Here is a 16,084-nt window from a genome sequence, read left to right on the forward strand (position 1 = left end):
TTAACGTTACAGAGTAGTCTGCACATATTCTAATACTACCATTAGATTTCGGAACCGGAACAATCGGCGTCGCGTATTCAGAATGGTTTACTGGTTCTAATATACCGACCTCCACTAACCTTGCGAGTTCGGCCTCCACTGCGTCCTTAATAGCAAAAGGCAAAGGGGCAAACTTAGCTTGTGTATGAAAATGACCTAAGGGCGAAATTTTATGTCCATTGTAAAGGCACATTTTAATATTCGTTTTTAGAAGTTTCTTGTGTGAAAAATGTTTGAAATACAGCTCGCTTGACATTACATTCATGCCTGACCCAGAGTCAATTTCCATGGTAAGGTTAACATTGTCATCAAGAATAATAGGAACTAGGATTGGTTCGTTATTAACTGACCTTAAGTTAAAAAGTTGACATTCTTTACAGTTACTGATTGAATCCTCTTCATCGGAACTTGGGTTTGTCCCCACGTTAATATTATTAACGGACTTAAGCTTAGAATTGCACATTTTCAATAGATGGCCCTTCTCTTTACACCTTTGGCAGCGGTAGTTTTTGTACCGACATGTCTCAGCCGCGTGGCTCTTCATGCCACAGACTGCGCAACGATCTTCTTTCTTGTACGCCTTCTCAGGCGCGCCAGGTCGAGCAGCGCGTGTCCACAACAAGGGTTCCTCCTTGGTTACTGTAGTAGCGATCGCCGTGGCGCTGGCTGTAGTTGCGCGCGCCTGACTCGCGACAACTGTCTGTTGCGCTACTTCTAAGGCCTTGGCGAAAGTAAGTTTCGCCGCATCTTGTTCACACACGCGATCTCTTACTTTTCCTGGTCGCAGTCCGAGAACGAAGCGGTCGCGGTACACCTTATCGAAAGAAGATGCAAAGTCACAGTGTACAGCCAAGCCTCGCAGTCGAGCTGCCCAATCCTCCACGCTTTCTGCCTCCGCTTGCATTGCGTTATAGAACTTACTAAGATCCGCAAATGTTGCACGTTTCGGGGTCAGATGGTTATTTAATGCTTCTATCAACTCATCAAATTTAGAACTTTCTACCACCTTAGGATGAAGTAAATTACGAAGTAAAAGATAAGCTTCGTCGGATAGATGAGTCAACAAGACGGCCCGTTTCTTGTCCTCGGAATCTATTCCATTTAACAAAATGAACTGTTTTACCTTGTTACAGAATATTTCCCATTGTTGCGTTTTGGGTTCAAATGCACTTAACGTGCCGATAGTCATCGTCGCCATGTGAAATGTATGGGAATTATCCGCTATAAAACATTAATAAAACTAGATTCTTTACAGGATCAAAAGAAATGTATTTTTCATCTCATGACATTGTCAACCAAATCGAACGAGCATAGACACACGCGGGAGGATACATACCAGTATTACCTTCATTTAGGGGTGTTCTTTGATTATTATATGTAAATAGTATAAATTAGCGTAGTATATAACTCTATTGCTCTACTAGATTCGTAGCATTTTACAAGTAAAATTGTACATATGTGTGGTGACCTCCTGTTCTTTGTAAATACTTCATGCGGTTGTCTATGTAATCTGTGACCTGCGTTCAAACTTCTATGTAAGTAAGATTTCACTAACACGTGTTAAAGTGTTCCAATGGAGTTCCAAAGTGTTCCAAAACTGAGGTTTCCACGTCTCGGTGGAACTTTGGAGTTGAGAACTATAGTTGCGAACAGAACAAGAGAAATTCCTTTCCGATCAAGTTGATTGAGGGGATCAGAAATTCGTGTTTCGGCGGATACATATAAATCAAGCAGGGAGCGGAGCGGAGTGAATGTTGGAAACAAGCAGGCGTACATAGGGTACAGAGACAGCTTACCATCAGGCGGGCCGTATGCTTGTTTGCCACCGACGTTGTATTTAAATAAATTAATAATTTAGAAAACACTAGAAAATCACGCTTGATGCCTGATCGTGTTCAATGTCCATTACGTGCAAACACGACTATGATACGATATTCCATCATGGAATGCCAGTGCCTACCTTCCGGCTTCATCATCAGACCTTGAAACCTAATTGTGGTCAAAGTTCATTACAAGACTTTTCTAACAAATCCAAACACAGCTATGATACGATGTTCCATCATGAAGTTCCAGTTCATATCTTCCGGCTCCATCATCAGATCAGTTCGACAGTACCATATTATTGTATTGTAACCAGAACTACATACAGCTGCCAATTTTCTTGACGCTATTGTAAGTATGGATATCACGATATTAACACGTTCATATATCACTTTTCAGCTGTTGGAAATTAAACTTTATATTAAATAGTCAAATTTTAAATTTAATTAAAGTAATCCACCACGATCCGGCGGCCTGCCACTTGAAGGGATATACGTTTCTAGTAAGCTGCAGTGTGGTCTCGGAGAAGACTAAATATCTTCTAGCTGGGCATTTTCACTTAACTGTGTACCATTAACGGCCCGTTAGCAATCGTCACAAAACTGACGGTCAATGTCAAATCATACATTTTGTCGGGAATGTGACGGTTAGACGTTACTGAAACACAACTTAAGTCGCGCTTACTGTACAAGTTAAAATGAAAATTCCCAGCTGCGCGAGTTGTTTTAACTAACCGTCTTGTTTTTGAAAGTTTTGCACACTAGGAATGTTACTGGGTCAACACACAACACTCATACCTAAATTATGCGATTAAGTCCCGTTTTTGTAAATAAAGTACGTACTAAGTAAAACGTTTCCTTAAATGAAGCAATCAAATATACCAATAAAATACGTCAATCAAAAATACTTCTACTCAATTGACTCGGCACCTTTTTTTAATGAAGACGTAAAACAAATGCCACCGTTACTTTTTATGAGCCATCAACTTTATTTGACTTTTAGATCCTTGGATATTTTTTATCTCAGAAGATTGAGGAAGTAATAGATTTCAGTTTATTGGGTCAAGTATGTTGTTGTCTTGTTTTCTGCCCCTAAAGTATATAAATGACAAACGGAACTATTACTAAGCCTCCGCTGTCAGTCTGTCAGTCGCGTCTTATGGCCCGTAACAAGTAAACTTACTTTTGATGACGCCATCTCGTGTTAAAACTTTTTTATTTTGACCTTCTCTAAGGAATTAAGGATGACACACGCTAGACGCTAACTATGACGGCTGATCGGTGATCACGTGGTGCTTTCCATAGAAAGCGAAGCGCCGGACGGCCCGGCCCGGCCCCGGCCCGGTCTAGCCTGAGTCATCCTTTACTAGGTAGGTGACACTTTCAAAAACGATTTGGATCTACTTTTGTATGTGTCATGGACAGCGGTTTTTTATCCAATTTTACGTTTACATGTCATAAATAGCAGTAAGGTGTCAGTTTTCATATGTCCAAAACTAATCTATATTTTTATCAAGCAGATACGTCTGCATACGGTATTTTTTTAATAAGGGAAAAGTAAAATGTAAAATTACACCGCTTCGGGCTGGATTCGAACTTGCAACCTTTTGGAACACCGGTCCGATCGCTCTTAACCAACTGATTTTCTCCGTTCCTTCATTTTGTCTACACGCCTTCGGCCACTTGCACCATTTACTAACCGTTAACCGGTTAACCCCGGGTTAGTAGGATAGTGCAAGTGACGCTTAGAGAGGCGCATAGCATTCTCTACTGCAGTAAGAATGTTGTATCTTAACGGTAACGGCACTGCCGGCCTAGCCAAGGTCACAATCGCTATCGCTTCGACAGCGAAAAGCCATATGTCTCTCTATCACTCTTCCATATTAGTGCGACAGTGATAGTTGCGTTTCGATCGCTACGGAGCGTAAGCGATCTGCATCTTGGCTACGCGGCCAGGCCTGTTGTCGAAGCGATAGCGATTGTAACCTTGGCTAGGCCGGCTGGAATCTCAAGTGAGCATTCAGTAGTAACAGGCGCTCACTCCGCGATTTTGTGGCGTTGCTACAAATACATTCGTTCCACACCAGTTTTGGTGGCTAGCCATAAGCCGCGTGTGGCACTGTCGCCACCTAGCGGCCATATCTGTCCTGATCATAACACACGCGTTTTGTTAGAGAGTGAATCTTCAGTACCTAGTACTATTATTTATTCTGTGCCAGTACCTAATAATGACGTAGAAACTTTGACGTAGATATCGCAATTTACAACGATGATGAAGCATGTTTACTATGTGTACCATCGCCCACACTCCTAACTGATCATCGATGAACCTTATCCCTTTTGTAATAAGGTCCACCGATGGACAGTTGCTGAATGAAGAATGTTGCTGTTTGTTGGTAATTGTAGGTCTTCACTATTTACCAGACTCATTTCATAGTAACCACAGGTCTAGTACAAGATTGCTTGTCAAATAAGAAAAGTGCGAAGAAAATCTGAATGGTGTCAAGTGTCATTGGGAAGTAATAAATTATTTTCTTTTGCAGTTCCAAGATCCATTCATCATCTCCTGAATAGGCAGCTTTTAGTATTTTCCACGTTTTCACATTTTATCAATGAATTCATTCTAATTGTTCCACGCAATTTCGCAGCTACGAGTATGAATCTCAAAAGTGGTCACATTTTTACATATTTGTAGTATGCCTCTTTCGCAATCATGCTCATATACGTGATGGCATCCCTTTTGCACACTCCAGTTAACTTTAAACGTAATGGGTCTCATTCTAGATCTGTGATAGTAACAAATTGTTTTGACGTTTCATAAAGACTTCGCGCCACTTACACCAACCCACTAACCCGGGTTAACCGGTTAAACCGTTAACCCGGTATAAATTATACTGTTAACCATGGTAACTCCAGTTTTAAGCGGTTAACCGTGGGTTAGTTAATAGTGCAAGTGGCCCTTTAGTATTTTACTGGTACAGTCACCATCAGATACATCGGAGCGGCTAAGGTGCTCACATATATCTGAGCACGCCTCTATTGTCAAGGCGTTAGAGTGCTTGTTCAGATATTGTGAACACCTTGGCCGCTCCGATATATCTGTTGGTGACTGTACACTTCCCTATTGTACCACTTTACCAGTCTATTTTGTCTGTAATAAAACCACTAAATTATTCGAGGAAAATATAACATTTAATGTTGTTGTATAGGCGATACACCTTGAAATTAATTAACATTTAACGGTACCGTCTCAAGGCGTCGCGGGTCAAAGGGCAGCTTCAAACAACTAGCTGCCAGGTGAATGACTCGCGCGTGATGGCTTCAACTAACATTGAAGCCAATTCTAATTTACATTGTGACACCAAAATGATATCTAAATTATGTGAGTTACCCTCGCGTTATAGTTATAGTGCGGACAAGTACAGCAAAATTCTCGTGCGATTGACACCTTTTAGATATAATGTTGATGTCACATAGTAAATTTGAATTGGTCTCATGGCTTGAACAAACATTCTCCATTTGTGTCATGATGGCGGCAAATATGTTTGTGCAATTAACATGGTGGTACAGTAGCACCTCCATGGCACAACTAAATCTCAAGGGAAACTGTAAAACATTCGTTTTAACGAATTTTCATCATCACTGTTTATCATTTTAGAGAGGTTTTTATAAGCTTTTGTTTGTCTTAAAGAGATTCCGAGTTACAGAGGTAAGACGAGTTACGAGTTCGTAGTAAAAAGGTTATTAGTTATTACAGTACATATGGCCCTTTAAATTGTCGACATAGTTACGTAATGTGCTTATTATAGCACCGGTTTCGTAATGTAGCACCAGATGTACTGTAAAGGTAATTAATAAACCAACGTTTAAAGTACAGTTTCAAGTTTTCAAAATTTCTTATATTAAGTTTTTCTTTCCTTCTATTCCGTTAGGTACCACATACTAGTCTATGAAAAAAAGGTGACGAAATGGAAATAAAAAACGGGACACTTTTTTCTCTTTTTAGCTCATGATTCTAAGTAGAAATAACATAAGACATAAACACACAACAAGACATAAATAACACATAAGACATCGACCTAATAAGATTTTTAAATTTTTTAACAAAAACAAAATGGCCTAAATAACAACTATGTGTAGTACTTATTTGTAGATCTACCTTTTTATCCTCTACCCTAAAAGGAAACCTAGGCTTACGTTTCTATCGAAGGTGATTTAGGGTTTAACCCATCTCCGGTATCCAGGGTCTGAAAGACTCGGTAGAGAATGATAATAGATAATAGTGCCAAGGCAAATCTATTTCCTATTTTTACAGTTCCGAATCCTACTTCTGAATATGTATATATGTATATATCTAACAGTCGTAAGCGTAGTAAAGCCGAACGGAAGGCATGTCGAAATTTAGAAATCCAACTTGATTTTATTTTGGGGCTCGTGGTTCAATTTTAGAATCATTTGCTTGCTCGGGTATCAATCATATTAACACGAGCGGTTAAACATTAACTTTGCCCCCTTGTGAAACAAATAACTATTATATGTAGCTTCGTCGGTTAGTGGTTACCTTTCGTCCCTTATCTGTTCCAAGCCAATTGGATTTTAATTTAAAAACTCGTGGATATTTCATCAAACCGATTTTTATACTATAAATCTTAAAAACACAAGTTACTTTTTCTTATGAAATGTACAATTAATATTATTTATAGTGATGTACCGACTATTGATTTGGCCGACTAGCCGACTAGCCGACTAATCGGCGCTCGAATGGCCGATTAGTCGGCCGACTAGTCGGCTAGTCGGCCAGATCATTAGTTTCGTATAAGTTCAGGTGAAATACAATAGTTATGCTCCTTTTGTTGCGCTATTCATCATATTAGCTTAGCTAAAAGGTGTTCTCTACAGGTTCAAAGACCTATCACAAGAATCCTCGTTAAATTTCAGTCTTTAGTTCTTTTATTCTACGATCCTGAGCAGACCGTCAGTACAGCTTGTAGGAGGTATTTCCAAGGCTCTATTTCCGTATGAAGTCGCCAGTTAAGAACCTATTCCCTGTGGTCAGCGTCTTCACGAGCAACGTCTAGCCCTCACGAGCCCTGTCTGTCTCTAAATTTTGCAATAACAGTTCCTCATGGTTCTAGCATTAAAAAAAAACTAAATAACAATAAAAATAATTAACTGTCGAACTTGCACATGAAATTACACGAGAATCAGTTGAGATCGACCTGTAGAGGAAAACACCAGCCTACCGACATACGATAACGATCAAACGGTCAATTATTTATATGAACAAAAGTTTTCGTATGCATCCTGATAAGGTATTTTAGTAAAATAAACATAAAACATATGGTATTCTTTCACTAATAAAGTGCCGACTAATCGGCCATTTTTGCCGACTAGTCGCCGACTAATCGCCGACTACAAATGTGGCCGGATAGTCGGCTTTCCCGACTAGTCGGCGACTAGTCGGTACATCCCTAATTATTTATCATTAGTGCTAAAAGACATTGAAATACCATGAAAACAATCATCTCTCGCGTTCTCCCGGCGTTTTGGAGCCCATGGGAGTCTAGGTCGGCTTGGCAACTAATCCCAAGAATTGGCGTAAGCACTAGTTTTTACGAAAGCTGATGTTTCCCTTCACCGAAAAGTTACTGATAAATATCAAACGATATTTCGTAAATAAATTCCGAAAAACTTACTGGTACGAATGGTACGAGCCGGGGTTTGAGCCAGCGGCCTCCGGATTGAAAATGGCACGCTCTTACCGCTAGGCCATAGGCGTTTTTTTTATAATACTATGCTAATGATAGAATTCAAATTAGCAAGCTGATTTAACGAAGAAATTGTCTTATCGAGGTTTAGCTTACAGTTCCAGAGTCCAATATTAGGGTCAATTTTCAAATAGGCATTTTTTGCTGTCCCACGGCTAAAACTCGAAGTCCATAGGACTAAAAGACTGGGTATGTATATATTTTCATTCAGTGTATTATAAGCTTTAAAAATCATGCACAACTGTACCAAAAATATTATTTGGTCCTGACAAAATCGCATTTAAAGTTCCAAAAACGGAGAAATTTGCCGTTTTTCGCGTGTCCCAGTGGCGGCATCGCGCAATAAAAAAAATCATAACTTTGGATGTAGGCAACGTATCATAAACAACTTTGTATTTCTATAAAGAGCATTTTTCAGAGAATTGATTTAATCATATTGATAAATTAATGCGTTATTTAATAAAACAAGGGAGGCCTTTTTATCGCTGTCCCGCGCGGCACCTGTTTTGTTATGACTTAAATATACCCCCTATAATCTTCTTTGTCTATTGAATAACGGTTAGATTAAATTTACAACGCAATAGTGCGGTTAGTTGGGCATCGATTGAATCAAATGTAAACCCGGAAACAGTTTAATTTATTTAAAAACATATAAAAATCTCTTTCGATATATTTTGGTACGACTACAACGACATTTGTATGGACGCTGAATACGTTGGTACATAGTTGGAATAAAAATATTTCTTTTATAATAATAGTTGCAAATATAGTGTTAAAATATATAGTAAAATAAATAAGTGAATCTGTTGTATTGTGTAGGAAATATCGCTAAAAAATATTATTGGCGACATGTCGCGACATTTGTATGGCGACATTTATACGGCTATTTTGACCGTATAAATGTCGATCGTGGCATACAAATGTCGACATAGGACCATACAGATGTCGAGAAGGTGTTATACATATGTCGTCAGGGTCTTATAAATGCAACAAAAATAATAAATAGTGGCATATACATGTTGATACTGCCATATAATGTCGAAAAAATGCCGTATACATGTCAAAAGCGCCTTACAAATGGCTAAATAGTGTCATACAAATGTCGATCTTTAAACGTCCATATCTAGCTAACTATAAATAGTACAGAGGTGCCTCCTACAGTATATTTTTTGTTGTTAAGAACCCTTCTTAAAACGATGATTATAAATCAGATTTTTCAAAAATAAAAAATTGCCATACAAATGTCGAAAAAACACCCTCTTCAAAAATTGACCCATTAATGGTATGTACCTAACTCGTGTGATAACACAAACCCCGGATTTACATAAGTGATTGCCGTCGTACATTTTAATCGTAGGTTTTGTATGCAAATGTGATAAATTGGTAGCAATTTATTAAAGTTTCAAACGCTCAATAAAATGAAGGTTTTGAATATAAATCATTCAAATTTACACATTTGGTTATTTAATAATGTTTGCAAAGCTTCGATTTAAGTTAGTATGGAATAATAAAGTTTTTAATTTAAAGTTAAGTTAATTAGAACCTTAATAATCATATAAAAAGTCTTGAATTTTACGTAGGCCGGTAATACGATGTTCGAATAAGCTAAACGGCTGAAATAAAATAAAAATATATACCTATTCTAAACAGCAAGCGAATCCAAATGTTTTCATTATGGAATTCTTTAGATAACAATTTGTTCACGTCATCATCATAATCAAGTATTACAGATTTACAGCAATTTAATAGGAATAACATCCCATATTGGGATACCCTCCTCCAATTGAGGGGGGATTTAAATCTTCTCGGGGCAGAGGTGTACGGTTGGAGCCGGTAAAGGTTTATTTGACGTTCATAAGCGCATTGTAATATGCCTACTTGAATAAACTATTTTTTATCTTTATCTTTTATCTTTAACAAACTTTTATAGGTACCAAACACTAAAACACTTCAAAGCACAATATATAAGGAAGGGAATAGTAAACATCCAGAAATAGTAACATTACTCTAACCGAAGTACCTACAAAGAAAAATAATGATTCTCGTGAAAATTTTCCGGACAAAACCAATATTTTTATGAGCGTTTTATGGCCTGAACATCGGGCTTTTATCTTTAATGATTACAACATTTAGATGTTTATAGGGCTGATAGTTTTGTAAATTTTGTATTTTACCATCCGTTTCTGAAATGAATTAGCCCATCAAAACAATAGGCCTTTCATTTAGATTTCTTTTTTTATAGGGTTCCGTACCCAAAGGGTAAAAACGGGACCCTATTATTAAGACTCCGCTGTCCGTCTGTCAGTCACCAGGCTGTAAGATTTCAATATTTGGTAAGCTAGAGTTTCTCAATCTGTACAATATATTTGTGTAGATAAACGGATAATTATATACATGTTTTCAGGACACCTAATGATTTCGTACTAATTTGGCCCAGATGAGGACTCTTCAAACCAGCAAAATTTTATCCAAAATAAAAACCGGCCCATTTGTGAAAAATGTCGGAGCAAAGTTCAGTATTATTTTACCGATAAATAGTAAATGAGAACTATTTAAATGGGTGCCAAGTTGTATAGATCATCAGATAAGTAGACAACTTTATACAATTACCTACACAGCTGGACGCCAAATTCCAACTTTCTAGGTCGTGAAAGTCGAAATAGGTTAAGCCCGCTCCACACTCGTGCGCGAATCGCGGCGCGAAGCCGCGAACGCGAGTCTGGAGTCGATTTCGCATATCAGCGAACTACTTAGACTCCACACTCGCCGATTCACGCGCATAGTCTGGAGGGCGCTTTAGGTCGTTGAACTAAAAGGGTTGGCTCGTATTCCATTACGTTCCATATTAAAATGATATCAATAGTACTTCAAGTTACTTTTTAACCGACTTCCAAATCTCAAAGAAGGAGGTTATCAATTCGGTTGTATGTTTTTTTTTTTTATGTTTGTTACTCCATATCTAAGTATATGCATACAGATTGGTCCCGTTTTTGTCAAAACCCAGTTCTGATGATGGGATCCATGAGGAATCGAGGGAACTCCTCAAATCTTAAAGGCATACATATAGTGACTTTTGGGTTTTTATCAACAAATCAAGCATATACACCCAAAAAAGTGACATTTGATGAAGTGGAACTGCTGACGATGATCAGAACGGAACTCTTTAAAGACGCATAGTTCACGGATGGCGATTTGTCCTCTTCGTTATGTTTGTTAAGCAAGTTAAGTTTTTAAGCTACATTTTTGTCCAGCTCGAGTTCTGATGATGGGATCCATGAGGAATCAAGGGAACTCCTCAAATCTTAAAGGCATGCGTATAGAGATTTTTGTATTTACATCAGAAAATCAAGCATTTTCATTAAAAACTGTTGCATTTGATGAAGTGGAACTGCTGATGATGATCAGAACAGAACTCTTCAACGACGCATAGTTCACGGTTGGCGATTTGTCCTCGTCATTATGTTTGTTAAGCAAGTTAAGTTTTTAAGCCACATTTTTGTCAAGCTCTGAGTCGAGTTCTGATGATGGGATCCATGAGGAATCAAGGGAACTCCTCAAATCTTAAAGGCATGCGTATAGAGATTTTTGTATTTACATTAGAAAATCAAGCATTTTCATTAAAAACTGTTGCATTTGATGAAGTGGAACTGCTGATGATGATCAGAACAGAACTTTTAAACGACGCATAGTTCACGTTTGGCGATTTTTCCTTTTCGTTATGTTCGTTAAGCAAGTTAAGTTTTTAAGCCACATTTTTGTCAAGCTCGAGTTCTGATGATGGGATCCATAAGGAATCGAGGGAACTCCTCAAATATTAAAGGCATACGTATAGATTTTTTTGTATTTTCATCATAAAATCAAGCATTTACATTAAAAACTGTCGCATTTGATGAAGTGGAACTGCTGATGATGACCAAAACAGAACTCTTCAATGACGCATGGTACACGTTTGGTGATTACGAATTTCGATTTTGACTTGGACTGGGACCCGGACTCGGACTCATACCCGGATCCGGTTCGGACCCGGATCCGGTTTGGACCCGGACCTGGACTCGGACCCGGATTCGGACTCGGACTCGGAACCGGACTCGGACCCGGTCTCGGACCCGGACACGGACCCGGACTCGGACCCGGACTCGGACCCGGACCTTGATCCAGAAAACCACTATGATACCTTAACTAAATAAACAACTATGATTACCTACCATAAAATTAATGTAGGTATAAAGTACGATGATGCCAATCTTACTAGCCCCTCCCGCTTAAACCCCCGTACACCGCACGGCATGCGCCATTAAGTGGGTTAGGTTAGGTTTGAACTGCGATCCTCACAGAACCGAACAAGGATTAGGTTAGGTTAGAACTACGAGCCTTACAGAAACGAAATGCTACTTGAAAAGTGGGTTTGATTAGGTTCGAACTGCGATCCGCACAGAACCGAACTGCTATCTGAGGAGTGGGTTAGGTTAGGCTAGAACTACGACCCTCATGGCTCCTCTTCACGATGGGCCAACGCCGGCCACTCCAAGGGACGCATTTATGCGTTAGAGGGAGCAAGTGATATTGCTATCTCATTCTACCGCATGGCTGCGTCCCTTGGAGTGGCCGGCGTTGGCCCATCCTGTAGAGGAGCCATTATACAGAAGCGAAATGCTAGTAGAAAAGTGGTTGGTTTTACCTCCTTTTCTACATAGTGTACCATCTACAGTAATCTTTCATCGGCCCCCATGGAAGTCGGTTTTTTTTTCTTAAAAATTATATTGGCATAGTTTTTGAATCCTCCTCTTACATAAATAAATATGCCTAAATCAATAATACCTATTATTACAAACTGCTGTCAGTCTTCCGGATTCTGGACATTAGTAAAGTTAAAACCGTTTTTAGGGTTCCGTACCCAAAGGGTAAAACGGGACCCTATTACTAAGACTCCGCGGTCCGTCCGTCCGTCCGTCCGTCCGTCTGTCACCAGGCTGTATCTCACGAACCGTGATAGCTACACAGTTGAAATTTTCACAGATGATGTATTTCTGTTGTCGCTATAACAACAAATACTAAAAACAGAATAAAATAAAGATTTTAGTGGGGCTCCCATACAACAAACGTGATTTTTGACTGAGGTTAAGCAACGTCGGGCGGGGTCAGTACTTGGATGGGTGACCGTTTTCTTTTTTGCCGTTTTTTACATTATGGTACGGAACCCTTCGTGCGCGAGTCCCACTCGCACTTGCCCGGTTTTTATATTAACTTAGTATAATGTCGGTAATCCGTATAACTCCTAAACATGGCATCGTTGCGCTTGTAATATAAAATAGCTTATGATATAGCCAAATAATAAATTTATAATGTATTCCGTGGATATCGCCGAGGGATCCGACGACCAAACTTTCAAACAAACGTAAATTTTTAGAGTTATTGAGATAAAAGGTAAAAATCCGCTCGGCGCGGATATCTCTTATTTCCCTCTAATTTCTTGGCATTACGCCACGTCTAAGTATAGGTAATTGAATTTCGGTGTAACTAATTCTTACTGAACTTAGTTTCCGTGCAAGGGTCTTGGCTCAGAGCCAACAAATAGACAATGATGGGTAAATTGGTTGATCAATCCGCTTACCTTGAAGGCGTTTCTGAATTTATTGGACATGATGTTGTAGAGGAAGGGGTTGATGGCCGTCGACAGGAAATACAGCACCCCCGACAGGAATGTCAGCACGATGTACACCTGCGGACATAACGTTTTGTTAGAAAAAAGGGGTCAAAGAAATACATCGTTATTTTTTAAATAGGTTTAGCTTTTTAAATGACAATTTAAAAAAATACACTTAAATGAATACAAAAATGTATATTATATATACAGTCATTATTTAAAGAAACATATACATTAATAAATATTAAATATATGATAATTTTACACAAACCGACCTTCCACAGTAAGCTCAATAGGGCTTATGTTGTGTGTACTAGAAGAGGATATATAGTTGGTCAAGCAGGTCTTGCAAATTTGAAAAATGTAGGCGCGGATATCGTCTCATAGAAATTTTTAATTTCGCGGTTTTTCTCTACTGACAACAAGATTTGCTTGACCATCTATATATAATATAATATCTGTAGATGATAAGTTGAAAGACATGCCGACAAACATACATTGGACGCTAAAATATAAATATAAGTAGGTATATATTGTGCCCTATAAAGTGATAAAATATTAAGTTAAATTTTCACGATTATTTGTATTACACATACTTATGTTAAAATTAATATAAGTATGAAAATATAATCACCTACACGATTACAGGTCGTATCAAAACCAAAGACCATTTCAAATTGTCAGATTCGGCCTCTCATACACGGTTAAAGTCGCAGGCAGAGATTATTAAGCAAATACAACAGTACTCAATCGCAAATTAAATTAACTAGGAAATTACGTCGGACGTTCATTAATTAAGTAAATTACTAAATTGACTTTAACGGAGGTTAGCTTCAGGGCCCTTTAATATGCGCGAGTGTCCCGTTACTCCCGTTCTCGTTAATAATATTTCTTGTCGCAAGACAAGATGGAATTTTGTTTAAGGATAGACAGTTTTAACTTTCTTCACCACTTAGATGGTTAGCAGTCCTTAATTGGGCTTTTCCCCAGAAACTTCCTGCCTCGCGCAGCGCAACTGTGTTTTCCATCGTATTTTCTCGGCAACGTTCGTATTTGTCATGCTGCTTCAGTCAATCTCAGTACTTTTCGTACTGAGACTGACTGAAATAGCAAGACACGTTTGTACGTTTCCGTAAAAATACGATCGAAAATAATTATGCACTACAACTGTACCTATAGTTCGTTTTTTTTAGCATTAGAAAGAACTTGCAAGAAGGTAAGCGATCTTGACATGTCTTTTAATTGAAAAATGCTTTTTAAAAATCAAAAACTATTACTTATGAAAGCAGAAGAATATAAATGATCGTATTAGATTCATAATTGTTACATATTTGCCGTAACTTATTTTTAAAATGTGTTTTTCAATTAAAAGACACGTCAAGATTGTTTACCTTATTTCTAATGCTAAAAAAAACGAACTATAGCCAGAGGTATGTCCGGATCAGAATCCGGACCAATAAATACGACCTTCAAACCTTCAAGAGCGTACTCCTATCTTAAAGGCCGGCAACGCACTCGCAACCCCTCTGGTGTTACGGGTGTCTATGGGCGACGGCAATTACTTACCATGAGGTGATTCGTCTGCTCGCTTCCTCCTGTTTCATAACAAAAATTCTCTACTACAGCTTGTCCCAAGGAACATACCTAATATAATACCGGGTATGGCCTGTAATATGAGCAAAAAATTTAACTGTAAGCTGTACTCCTCATACTGACCAACATTTGTTCAGCGACTTTTAAAAATAACTTGTGGTTTGATTTTTAATACACTTTAAAGTTTATTCTAAGACGCAATGTATTGCGAAATTTGTTATGTTTAAGGCGTGACAAGCAACGTCAAATCACAATGATATGGCGTGGCGATGGCGTCCATTGAAGATAATATTTATTTTGTATGAAAAATAGGGAGTCTAAATACTTCATAATTTTTAAAAGTTGTAGAACAAAAGTTTCACTATTTGAGGAGTACCATCTATATTTTAATTATTTGCTCATGTTAAAGGCCACAGCCGGTATATCTATACGGATTAATAAATTGCCTTGGTTGAACACCAAGGCCTGATAGCGGAGTCAGTTATGAAGTTGACCCAAAAAATTTTTATTAAGCTATGAGCTTCATCACATATGATCTTTGAGTAATTCTAAGCATTTCAAGCCTGGGAGGCAATAAGGGGAGGGGGGGTACAAAGATGGCCGCCACCCGTCATCATTCAAAAAAATGTGTTCTGGTCCTGGTGGCTACTAGGGCAAGTTTGGTATCATTTTCGTATAAACCGGAGACGTAGAATTCATTGCTGATATTTGTTTTTTTCAGCTTCATAGTAATTTTACAAGAAAAACGTAAAAAGATGAAAATTTAGGATGGAGGTTTTTGTTTTGAGAGCTAATAACTTTTGTATAGTGGCCAAAAATATCATATAAAAAATACTATAATAAAGCGTAATTCATGCAGATTCTAAACATATACACGTTGAGTAATATCCTACTGCAAAAAGATGGTGAAAAAATTATTAAATGACCGCAGCGCGGGTAGTTGGACTTTCGTTTACTCGGAGTAAATATCTATGGAGCGGCCATTAACAGGCGTTCCCCTCTGCAAAAAGATCGCGGCCGCCGGTCAAGGAGGTTATATAAAACTAGTTGCCACACGTTATACGCCATTCAGCAAACGTCAGTCTAAGCGGAATGATAGGAGCCGAAAATGCCGAATTGCAGCATTTTCTCATGCAAAATGAGATCGGAAACGTCTAGTCTACAAAAAGAACACGTTTCTTATCATATTTAAGTACTATTACATCTAAATATTATCAAAT

At 38.3% G+C, this 16,084-nt stretch overlaps 1 protein-coding gene across 2 annotated transcripts in view; it reads right to left on the reverse strand.

Annotated features, from left to right (window-relative positions):
- The window catches only part of LOC134672593 (pyrokinin-1 receptor-like), a 102,363-nt gene that overhangs the window by 46,473 nt on the left and 39,806 nt on the right, over positions 1-16,084 (reverse strand). For both annotated transcript variants that reach the window (XM_063530579.1, XM_063530644.1), the window contains exon 3: positions 13,239-13,346. In XM_063530579.1, the coding sequence (XP_063386649.1) occupies positions 13,239-13,346 (108 nt within the window). The remainder of the gene's footprint in view (positions 1-13,238; positions 13,347-16,084) is intronic.

The sequence above is a fragment of the Cydia fagiglandana genome, chromosome 1, assembly GCF_963556715.1.
Source record: "Cydia fagiglandana chromosome 1, ilCydFagi1.1, whole genome shotgun sequence".
Lineage (NCBI taxonomy): Eukaryota > Metazoa > Arthropoda > Insecta > Lepidoptera > Tortricidae > Cydia > Cydia fagiglandana.